Source organism: Ambystoma mexicanum, chromosome 8 (assembly GCF_040938575.1).
Source record: "Ambystoma mexicanum isolate Mex_15411 chromosome 8, UKY_AmexF1_1, whole genome shotgun sequence".
Lineage (NCBI taxonomy): Eukaryota > Metazoa > Chordata > Amphibia > Caudata > Ambystomatidae > Ambystoma > Ambystoma mexicanum.
The window spans coordinates 667576529-667589152 of NC_090929.1; the positions used below are offsets into that span (position 1 = coordinate 667576529).

Consider the following 12624-nt stretch of genomic DNA (forward strand, 5'->3'; position numbering starts at 1 on the left):
CGTACTCTGTTGACGTCACCGATGGTATAAATAGCTTGAGCCGCGCCCGTTGCTTCAGTTCTGTTTTTTCAATGAAATATATATATAGGAGGAACACCCAGGCGTGCTCCATGACCAATACATTCTTTGTGAGAGGAAAGTGTAAGAAAACGTAAAACTGTACTGTGGGGTAGGATGGGAGGGTCGATGAGGAATATGTGGGAGGAACATCCAGTCGAAAGAACGTTACAGTTGGTAAGTAACTTGTTCTTCGAATGGATTGTGTCCTCCCATGTATTCCTCATCTTGTGATAGGCTCCCATAGCAGTATCAATTTTGGAGGCGGGAGTACTAATTTCAGTTTTTGTGGACAAAATGCAGAACTGCCTTGGCAAATAAACCCTCATTACAGAAGGCAGTATCCAAACAATGTTTAACAAAAGTATGCATTGTTTTCCAGGTTGCAGCTGCACAAGTATCTGCTGCCGGGACTCCCCTCTTTAGAGCCGCAGAAGTAGCCATTCCCCTTGTAGAATGGGCACGAAGCCCATCTGGTGGTTCTTTTCCCGCTAATCTGTAGTATTCAACTATGGCTAATATGATCCATTAGGAAATGGTCTGTTTTGCTACAGATAAGCCTAATTTATGACCATTATAACCCACAAATAGTTGGTCATCTTGTCTCAATTAAGCCATCCTTGAGATGTAAAAACTAAGAGCCCTCTTGGGATCTATTCTGTGTAATCTCTCCTCTTTCTTGCCTTGATGAGGAGGAGGATAAAAAGTTGGTAGTACTATTTTCTGTGACAAATGGAAGTCCGAGACTACTTTTGGAAAGAAGGAAGAATTAACTTTAAGGACTACCTTATCCTTATAAAAATAGTATATGGTGATTTGCATGAGAGAGCCTGAAGTTCGCTAACCCTGCGGGCTGATGATAGGGCCACAAGGACAGTTTTTAGAGTTAAAAGCCTCAATGGACATGAATGCAGAGGCTCAAAAGGTATGCAAGTCAAGAATTTTAGTACTAAATTTAAATCCCAAGTTGGTACATGAAAAGGTACTGGAGGGTATATATTAGTAAACCCTTTTTAAGAATTGAATTATTAACGGTATTTTGAAATAAGAAACCTCTTCCGAGGAGCGCTTGAAAATGGACAGCGCAGCAAGATATCCTTTGATTGTTCCCATCTGGAGCCCCAGATTAGCTAGATGTAGCAGAAAAGAAAGCACCATTGGGGTGCCACACTGAAAAGGGTCCACATCCTTGTCTTTGCACCAGTTACTAAACCTGTTCCAGCGACATGGGTACAAAGATTTTGTTGCTGGTCTTCTGGCCGAAAGCAAGATTTCCATTACATCATCCGGAAGATCCCAATCCTTGTATCTCAACCTCTCAGAAACCATGCGTGAAGGTTGAGTGTCTTGACCTCTGGATGGAGAACCCGACCTTCCTCTTGCGAGAGAAGATCCTCTCTTTGCGGAAGACGTATTGCAGGGCAGATGGACATGTCTAGAAGGTCCGGATACCACGTACTCCTGGCCCAATCCGGGGCAATTAGGATCATGGTTTTCCTGAACTTTCTCAACCTCCTGATTACTTGAGGAATCACGGGGACTGGGGGAAACTCGTACAGTAGTGGAAATTTCCACTCCACTACGAATGCGTCTCCCAGAGCTCCTCTTTGAGGAAATTCCCTTGAGCAGTACTGATCGCACTTCCGGTTGATCGCGGTGGCGAACAGATCCACTTGAGGGGTTCCCCAAAGGGCGAAGATCTCCAGAAGGACTTCCTGAGCTATCTCCCACTCGTGAGAGACTGTGCTCTGCCTGCTCAGAGCGTCCGCCGCCGTGTTCTTCTCTCCGGCTAGGTGAATTGCCGATAGAGAGATTCCTTCTTGTATTGCCCAGAACCATAGCTGCATTGCCTCTCTGCACAGTGGTAGTGACCCCTACTCCTCCTCTTTTGTTGAGGTAGTACATGGCCACCGTGTTGTCCGTCAATATCAGGACATTCTTTCCCTGTACAGAGGGCAGAAAGGCCTTCAGAGCTAGTCTGATTGCCCTCAGCTCCAACAGGTTGATGTGTAGTTTGGACTCCGATGGAGACCAACGAGCTCTGATTGTCAGATCGTTGGTGTGTGCTCCCCACCCCATCAGTGAGGCGTCCGTCACTACTGTTCTCTCCCTTGAGACTGTTGTCGTTGCAAGCCCACCATAGAAGATCCTGAGCAACTGCGCTCGGGACTTGCAGAAGATCCGACATGTTCGCTGAGAACTGGGACCACTGAGTTCTGAGTGCCCATTGAAGGGATCTCATTCTCAACCTGGCCTCTGGTACTAGGAAAATGCAGGATGTCATGAGGCCGAGCAACCTGAGAAAATCGAAGGCCGGTAGACGTTGGGCATTCTGGAACTTCGTTACCATCTGCTGGATGTGGAGAGCTCTCACTTCGGGAGGCTAGGCTTTTCCTGAGGAAGTGTCCAAGACTGCTCCGATAAACTGGAGCTTCTGGGATGGTATCATGTGGGACTTCTTGAAATTGAGGGAGAAGCCCAATTTGTGGAGGAAGTGGCAGGTGATCGAAAGATGTTCCTGAGCTTTTTCTGGAGAACTTGCTCTGATCAACCAGTCGTCCAGGTAGGGATATATGTGAATACCTCCTCTCCTGAGACTTGCTGCCACAACCGCCAACAGTTTGGTGAAAACCCTCGGGGCGGAGGTCAACCCGAATGGCAGAACTCGAAACTGATAATGAGAATAGCCAATCGCGAACCTAAGGTACTTTCTGTGCTTTGGATGGATTGGCACATGAAAGTAAGCATCCTGAAGGTCCAATGATACCAACCAATCTTGGAGTTGGAGAGTTTGAAGGATCTGAGAAAGAGTCACCATCTTGAACTTGTCCTTCCTGAGGAACTTGTTCAAGTTTCTCAAGTCCAAGATGGGTCTCAGTCCTCCGTCCTTTTTTGGGATGAGAAAATATGGGGAGTACCAACCCCTGTTCCTCTCCGCTACAGGTACCAGTTCTATGGCACCTTTCTCTAGCAGGGTTAAAATTTCCTGCAACAGGAGCGGATCTGGAATTTTGGCGGAGTTAGCTCCCGGTGGATGATTCTGAGGCCTTTTTAGAAAGGGGAGACAGTAACCTTGGGCTACTGTTTCCAGTGCCCAAGCATCTGAGGTAATGCCCCGCCATTCCTTCAGATGTTGAGAGATCCTGCCTCCCACTGGTGTTTTGTGTAACAAGGTCTCAGAGGGATTTGGAGGCGGCTGCAGGAGTGGCTGAGGGTACAGATGCCGCTCCTGAGGCTGATTTTGCACCTCTTCCTCGTGCTCCACGAGGGAAGTTTCTTTTGCCCCTTTGAGAAGTCTGTCCTCTTCCTCTACCAAAAGAGGAGTAGTATCGAAAAGAACAACCCCTCCAGGAAGATGAGCCAGAATAGGGTTTTAGAGGCTGGCGCAAAGAGGCGCTAAGTGATTTAGCTGCCGCTTTCAAGGTCTGAAGTTTTTCTAGGCTTTCATCAGCCTTTCTGCCAAAGCCTTTGCCAACCTCACAAAGTCGAATGCTGGTAGATACTGGGTGTTCTGAAATATAGCCAACTACAAGATATGTTCAGCCCTTAAATCAGGAGGCAAAGCATTCCGAGAGGAAAAGTGAAGGGCCGCTCCAACAAATTGCACTTTTTGGGAAGGTGTCACCTGGGACTTCTTCAAGTTGAGGGAGAAGCCCAGTTTCTGGAGGGAGTGGCAGGCGCTGCTGGGTTATTCCAGAGCCTGGAACAGGGTCTAATGAGCCAATCATCTAAGTAGGGAAAGATGGGAATCCCACCCCTCTTAGATTTGCTGCCACCGGCGCCATCAACTTGGTGAAAACCCTTTCAGGGTGGGGGTCAGCCAGAAAAAAGTACACAAAACTGATATTGAGAGCTGCCAACGGTAAACCTCGGGTACATTCTGTGCTTGAGTTGTATAGGCACATGAAAGTAAGCATCCTGAAGATCGAGTGACCAATCCTGGTGCTGAAGGGCCAGGAGGATGGGACCTTCCTGAGGAACTTGTTCAAGCATCTCAGGTCCAAGATGGGTCGCCATCCTCCATCTTTCTTGGGAACCAGAAAATAGGTGGAATACCAACCCTGGTATTGTTCTGCTACAGGTACCTCTTTCCACTGCATCTTCCTCCAACAGGGAAAGAATCCCCTGTAAAAGGAGCAGATCTAGTTCCCGAAAAGATTGCTTTGTCGGGGGGACAACCTGGAGACTGTTTTAGGAATGGGAGACAACAGTCCCAACACTCCTATTTAACATACTAAAGGAACTAGAAAACCCCATCCCACCCACAGATACCTGCACGAAAGACAAACCTTGGTGCACCAGTATCCAGAACGCCCTTGCTAATAAAATCACAGGACTCCAAACTAAAATAGAGTATAAACGACAACAACTATCCAGCAATAAATCAAAAAGCCCAAGCTCACTACCACTCACTAACTCTAACTTAGGCTTCACATAATTACAAAAAATGATAGCCTCCCTAAAACCATCTAATTGCAAAGGGGACAGCTGCCCTGCCCAGATTATCAAAGATGCAGCTAGAGATTTATCCCCCTTCATCACTAAACTTATTAATTTGTCCTTTGCTACCAATTCAGTCCATAGCAACCTGAAACAATCTTGGGTTCTCCCACTCCTAAAAAAAGAATAATTAGACCCGGCCATACCCACCAACTATAGACCTATCACCACAATCATTAGACCCGGCCATACCCATCAACTATAGACCTATCACCACGGTCCCTTTCTTACTAAAAATCCTTGACAGAGTTGCCTACCTGCAAATTCAGGGTTACCCGGAGACTAACCAATTGTTAGGAGTACGCCAATCTGGCTCAGACCTCAACATGGCACAGAAACTGCCCTTGTTGACCTCAAAAGTCAGATTAATAAAATTAAAGATAAAGGTAACACTGCCATCGTGCTCCTTTTAGACCTCTCAGCAGCTTTCGACTTGCTCGATCATAAAATCCTCTGTAACCACCTCTCCTCTGCAGCCCACTTCTCCCCCCCCCTGCTGTCATGTGGATACAATCCTTCTTGGCCAATAGAACCATGAGGGTTTTCTCACCAGTAGCTGAGGCAGACCCTATCCCTATCACCTGCGGTGTCCCTCAAGGTTCCTGCGTCTCGCCCACTTTGTACAATATATTTAAAAAGCCTCTGACATATTGGACCATCTGGGTGTCACCTACATGAATTATGCCGATGACACCAAGATACTCCTCACCATCTCAGGAAACTATAAAGCTGACGTCACCCGGATCAATGAAATCTTCTCCATCATTCAGGCATGGATGGCCACACATGGCCTCTGCCTGAATAAGAAAACTGAGCTTCTCACTGTTGGTTCACCCAACAGCCTACTGAAACTCAGCCCCATGTACAACAGCATCATCATCGATGGTAATTCGATTCCCATTGTTAAAAGTGTAAAAAGCCTCAGCTTTTATCTCGACGCCAATACCAGCCTCTCCAAACAAATCAACATAAATGCATCCGCCACTGCATACACAGGTAAGCTGATCAGGGCAAGCAGGCCCTTTTTGTCCCCTAACAGCTGCCTTACACTGGCCAGGGCTCTTATACAGTCCAAGCTGGATTACTGCAACAGTCTTTAGTTAGGCGCAAACCAGTCCATAACAAATTGCAGGTACTACAAAACAATGTGCTTTGTGCAGCATTAAATATCCCTAAGCGCGAGCACATTTCAACCATCAGAAAATCATGTAAATGGCTCTCTATTCAACAAAAAATTGAACTCAAAACTATCTCACTTACAAAGCCCTAAACCATCTAGCCCCAACCTACCTCACCAACAAATTCACTTTGAAATCTGCTTCCAGAATGACCAGATCTTCCAATACCCTTTGTTTAAGAGTGCCCAGATTCACCCTAAAAAGAGCTGGTGGATCCAGTTTTACAGTTCTCGCCTCCCAACTTTGGAACACCCTGCCATTAAACATTAAATCCATCAAATCCTTTCAGCCTTTTAGGAAACAGGTCATTAACTGGCTACTGGAAAAAAACTAACTTGTTAGGGCCACTGAACCTGCCTTTACTTCTCTGTGCTATGTACCTAGTTAACTGTATAAATGAAAACTGTATATATTGTATTATGTAACCATTTCCTTGATGTGCCCGTTTACCCCCGGGTCCGGAGCGCTATATAAATAAAATAAACAAACAAACACCCATGAGCCAGTGCCTGTAGCACCCGTGCATCTGAAGTAATAAAACGCCATTCTTGCAAATGTTGGGTCAACCTGACTCCCACTGGTGTCCTGGGAGCAAAGTTCTCAGGCTCATAGAGGTCTTTGGGCTGTGGCAGGGGGGGGGGGGGGGGGGGGTGGCTGCATGAGCAGTTTCTCCTCCACAGCCTCTGGGGGCATGCCAGAACCTCCTTGGTCCTCTTTATTATTTTATTGTTTGCTTGATTGTTAGGTGCTTAAACAATAAGAAATAATGTTTCAAAGCATCCACAGGGCAAGGGACGGAGCAGGAGTGGGAAATACATTAACATACATACAAAACACAATACTTAAGAACAGTGGGGGAAAAGGAAAAAAAGGAGGACAAACCTACTATGCCTTGAGAGTATTCAGAATGTGCAAGTGCAGCAAGGAAGAGAGCAGGGGAGTAAAGTGCTGGGAGTCTGAGCTCATGTGTGAGCCACAGGACTGCTAGGAATGTTGAGTGCTACACAGCCTCGAGCTACGAGGTGTGCAAGTGCGAGCCTCCAGTGCAGAGTGTGCAAGTGCAGAGGCTAGACAGGAGCTGGGCTGATTGGGTCAAGTTCGTCAGGGCCCTGAGGATGCATAAGGACCCAGGACACCAATTGCAGCAACTGTGGGGTAGAAGGGGAGAGAGAAGAGGGGGAGGAGGTAAAGAGGAAAGTTTTAAGGAGCTTCCGGAATTTAAGAAGATCCTGCTGAAGGCGCAGAGCGAGGGGGAAGCTGTTCCATAGGAGGGAGCCAGCTGAGGAAACGTTCAAACAACCACCTGCCCTCTGTTTAGCAAAACGCTTTACACACAGTTGGAGCCAGAGGAGCGTAGTGGTCTATAGGGAGAGTGTTTGGTAAGATAAAGTTGAAAATACTGTGGTTGCCGGGCCTAGACCACTTTGTGGATATGGATTTGAATTTAATTTACCTCTTCACCTTTGTCCAAAAGCAGCAAAAAGAACACCCTCTCCATGCTGGAGCAGGTGGGTATAGCTGTGGCAGAGAATGGCTGCTCCTAAAGATTTTACAGCAGCTTTAGAAGCTTGCATCTGGTCTAAGCTATCGTCGGCTATTGGGCCAAAAAGATGGGATCCATCAAAGGGCATGTCCTGAGTCTGTGGCAAATCCAGGCTTGAGGAACCATGCGAATCGTCCTATTACCGCACTTGAAACTATACACAGATCAACGCAGTCTAATGCTTAAAGCCATGATTGGAGGGACTTGCCAGAAGCCTCCTTGTGTTCACTGATATTATTAAAACCATCCTTCATCTCCCCCTCTGGAATGTTTTCTGCTTCCTGGGAAACTACATTCCATAAAGTATGTGGATTTTGCCAGAACATACAGTGCATCAATGGCTTTCAGCGTCATGCTTTCCACAGAAAATACCCTCTTGGCTAGTGCATCGTATTTTTTATCATCCCTATCAGGTGGGATGGTCAGATAAACTGCAGCCCTTGAGGTGCAAGTAGCCACCTGCACCACCAAATTCTCTGAAGTAGGGTGCCAGGAAATAAAGTTGGGGGTCAATTGATGAAGGTCTTCACTTTTTCCACCAACTCCTTGTTTACAGCAGGAGTGGTGTTGGGTTTTTGGCAATTTTCTAAAAATGTTTTCTTCTTTTTGTTTTTTAGAGCTGTGTGGAAAGATAGCACAGGCTCCTTCGGTGGGGCTATTTCCAGGATGTCTGTAAGATCATCCTGAGTTATGTCCTTTGCAGGATGCCCCCAACACAAATAGTCTATCACCCTGTTCATAACGGTTTCATATGCGCATTTGGGTGAGCATTCACATCAGGCGCGTCAAATTCCATATCAGGTGAGGTATCTTGACTACTGGCAGCTTTAAGGCAAGAAGCTAGGCCCTCTTCACGAGATCATTCCTCTGGGACCTTAGGTGTTCCAAAACATTCATACGCAGAGGGTACAACGCGGTGATCTTCGTTTTCCTCAAAAATGGACCCAAAGGACTTGGAAAAAAAAATATCCTCTTTTGATGGAGGTTTAAAAAACTATATCAGGAGGTCGACATCGACTCCTTCGACAAAGTCATCCCTGAAGCCTTTGGCTTCGATGAAGTCTTCGTGGTTGACATGTCGATGCTACTCGATGCGACGTCCATGCGGTCCCTGAGCGCAGGTCGAAGACTTTGACAATTCCCTGTCAGTCTTGGAAGACGCAGTGAGATCACTAGCCTTGTTCGGCTCCTTCAATGGACCAGGAAGGGCCGCCTTCGAAAATATGTTCATAGTTTTTTGACAGAAAAATCAGCGGCCGGGGTGATCCGAGTGGGAAAACGTACCCAACGCTTGTCGGGTTAAGAGTCGGAAGATGAGGAACGATGGTGTTTCTTCGACTTCTTTCGTGACGATGAAGACTAAGTGACGGGAATCGCTCCTAGATCTCAACTGCTTGCCATGTTTGGAGCGTCTCTTGGGCCGTTCTGGAGACTTGTCTTTAGTAGAGGTCCTGCCTTCAGAAGATTCTCTTTGATGGAGTGGAGGACAGAGACTTTGAAACCGACCCACCTAGGGCAAGTTTCGACCTTCTCTCTTTTAAGGCCTTGCTCTTCATCGACTGGCAAGAGCTACACTTGATGACTTTGTGCCTCTTGACGAGGCACCAGACATTCTGTGATGGATATATGTCGAGTCAAGGATATATGTCGAGTCAAAGTCTGAACATCACTTAAAGCCCGTTTTCATCGTAGACATTATGGGGAAATTCAATCAGAATTATGAAGTTAGAAGGGCTCAAGCGAGTTGAACCGTTCTGAGAGCATGCTGTGTATGTGGAAAAACAGAACTGAACTGCTGCAGTCTGTTCGATTTATACCATCATTGATGTCACGTCTGGACGTGGGAATGGTAACCGCTGAGGGACATAGACTCGATGCTGCACAGCGCCCTCTGCTGTCCAATATTTTTCTGAGACTGCAAATCAGGATATGGATATATCCAAGACGAGAAATCCATGGGAGGACACTATCCATTTGAAAGTGAGGTATTGACTTAAGGGTGATAGTGGTTCTGCAGTGTGAGTGTGTGCGCTTCTGTAACAAGTGAGTAGAACAAGAGCGTAAGAAGTGAATGTCAATGGTACAGGGTGCAAGGAAGGTGTCTGAGTAGCTCGTGAGCGGAGGAAGAAGGGGAGAGTGAACGAGAGAGGGAGAAAGAAATAAAGTTGAACTAGCTTGAATTCAACCGAGTAAGTGCAAAGCACTATCCCAATCTCCATTAGAACACAAACACTTGAATAGAGAAGGGACAGTTAGGTTAGATATCAAGCACTTAGGGAACTACCCATAGCACAAACACGGATTAGACAGCAGGTGTCAACAAGCGGTAGCACTAACAGGGGTTAAGGATGCCTGTTTTAGGGTAGGAGGGTCAATACAAGATGAGAGGGACGGCTCTGGGCCCCACAAAGAAAAACCCTTAAACTGTGAGACGCAGTGATTTCTGTGCCATATATTACACCAGAAGAACCATGGCTTGTGCATCATCTGCATACATGGGAACCGCCTTGTGTATTTTCAATACAGCAGGCATACCCCTCAGTCTTATTGACAAGACCTCATGACAACCATATTTACTTAAATGTATAGGTTTTTTCTAGGTGCTACACACATCATGAGTCATCTTTGTGCCAACTTAAAAGGATGAGAAAAGCTGAAGAACAGGGGGTTTTAAGAAGTGGGTGTAGTGAGAAGAGTTACGTGCCATTTCTTTGTCCAATAAGAATGTGAAAAGCATACTTCAGGTTAATGATCACAAGGAGCCACAGCAGGAGATCTTCAGAGCCCCACATCAATGAGGAGCACCACGGTTCTATGCAGGTATCCAGGGAAGTTGCAACAAACAGAAGGGGCATATATCCTTATCCAGTAGTGATGAAATCCAGTCACAATGAAAAGAGCGCTTTGTGGCAAGAGTTAAGTGCTTCGAATAACTGGACCTGGTGCAGTATTAAGCTATGAAAGCAGACACCATAGTTCTGCTGAGGGAGTATATATTACTACTTTAGGTCACCGATCAAGAGTCAAAAATAAAGGGTCTATGAAGAAGGCACCTTGTGGTGTCTGGCACCTCGTCCCTGGTCATCATGAACAGCGGACCATAATTGATCTAAGTGGCTTAGGAGGTTTGTGCATTTATCAGAGGCTTTTTATTTTGAACAATTTCAAGAATGACTAATTATTACCAGAACAGATGAACATTTGAATACCCTACATAAATACCTCATATGCTTTGCTGACTTGGATAAACTTGTCTTCAGCGCCTGCATTCTTGTTTTTATCAGGATGCCTGGAAAGAGGGAGAAAAGAAAAAAGAAATCAAACATAAAAATGTGCACAATTCAATAAATTCAGACAGACATGGTTTAGAGATGCAGTGAAAGTAGGTTGCGTTGTGGGTGTGGGGAGGAGGGGTTCAACTGTGGGTATGGACAAGCAAGAACACGTTTCAAAAGTTCAATTCTTGAGCAATGCTCTTCCAATATGGGGCTCCAAGTTGAGGCCAACCCAGAAGGAATATCTTTCCAGGGGTAGCAGGGAGTATGATGCCCATCTTTGTGTAAGCACTCAGCAAAACGTGGAATTCTACACCGGATGCCAGCCCGAGTCCTGCTTACATAGATAGAATTGATGCATTGGCATTTGCAGCAGTATACGATTTATACGCGATTCTTCCTGGAAGGATTGCTACCATAGCAAGCATCACTCTCCAGATGTATACACATTTTTATCTTCGCTCATTATATTTACTGTGTGATAAGGCTCTCTAACACTCTTGACACCAAGTAAATGTTTTACCAAGGATGGTTTGATTCAGTGTTCAGACAAGGATGGAGTAGGACCAGACACATATAGGAACCAAGGAAATAGCTACATCTAATATGGAAGTTCCGAAAGCAAACAACGTCCGAGATAGGCCTACATAAAGCGGGGCTTCGTTCAGATGTTCCGCACCTCTGAGGATGAATGTCCAAATAATAATGTTTTTAAGCAGAGTTTATGAGTCCTTGTTCCTCCAGGGAATGTCCAACCAAGTGCCAACAGAAAGTACCAAATTATAATCTTAAAATATCTTAAGTTTCCTAGCCACCCAAATGCTCCAATGAGTGGCAGACCTAAGACTTCACAAATACAACTCTGTTTGCCCAACCCTAGTTGAACACAAGAAAACATTTTCTCCTCGGAAGGCTGTTCCAGGACTTAAGCAAAGTCTAGAACTTTCCTTCGTCTTCCACCTTTCATGCTTCCTCTTCAACCATCTGCTAGGTTTCAGTTGTCTTCACCTTTATTGAATTTATTGGGTTTTATAATGAGTTTATAACCAATGTGTTTCAAGGCGCAACAAGACAGAAGGGTTGGTGGGGAAGGGAACAGGGATGAAAAAACACAAACTGTCCTACTAGGCCTTCTGACATTCATATTGTGGTGCAAGCGCAGTAAACAGAGGTTTGGGGATGGAGGGGGGTTATGCGAGTGCCAGGGGAGGCCAGGTGGACAGAGCCAGGGGCAGAAGAGAGTGCAGGGGCAGGAGGTCCATGTGCTAAGTGCGAGGACATGGGGCTGGAAAGGCTCAGGGGGTGCAAGCCCAGCCAGGCTAGTGCAGGGGGAGGGAGCACAGAAGACCAAGTGCAGGTTGGGGGGCAGGGGAGCAGGGTCAGAGAAGACTAAGCGCAGGGGTAGACTGGTCGGGATGGTGCCCTGTAAGAATCTGAAGGAACCAGTCAGCCAGTCAATAGGGGGAACATTAGCAGGGGAGAGGGAAGGAGGAAGAGGGTCTTGAGAAGCTTCCAGAAAGGCGATCCGACTCAAGTCCGAGAGGGGCAGGGAGGCCATTGCAAAGGGAGGCACCTGCAGAGGAGAGAAATCTACCCCCCAACTCTCTGCTTGGAAAAACATCTGATCTGCAGAGAGTTGGAGCTAGAAGACTGAAGGGCTCTACAGGAAGGTATTTAGGGAGAGGGAGTTGGATGTTTTGTTTGTTTATTGAATTTATATAGCGCTTTAAGCCAAAGTGCTTTACAATATAACAACAGGTACAAAAGTGAGAAGAATATTTACAAACATGAACAGGTCATTAGAACAATAAGTAGAACTATTTACGGGGGGGGCGGGAGAGGGCGGTGGAGGGTAGAGGAAGGGGTAGGTGAAGGGAGTTACGGTGTAGGATTTGAGGTAGGAGGGGGAGGGAAGGGAAGGGGGAGTGATATGGTGTCCTCGTTGCCCTTAAGTAATATTTGATACCATTTTAAGGTCAGAGGGGAAGGAGAGGGGATGGGTGGAAATGAGGGGGAGGGAGGGGTATGGAAGGGAAGTTAGGGGGGGGAGTGAAGAAGATGGGCTTTCAAG

General features: G+C 46.3%; 1 protein-coding gene across 1 annotated transcript in view; it reads right to left on the reverse strand.

The window, feature by feature from the left end:
- DNAJC16 (DnaJ heat shock protein family (Hsp40) member C16) overlaps positions 1-12624 on the reverse strand; it is a 1127735-nt gene that overhangs the window by 1016614 nt on the left and 98497 nt on the right. Inside the window, exon 3 of the mRNA XM_069610457.1 lies at positions 10501-10567. Coding sequence (XP_069466558.1) covers positions 10501-10567 — 67 coding nt within the window. The remainder of the gene's footprint in view (positions 1-10500; positions 10568-12624) is intronic.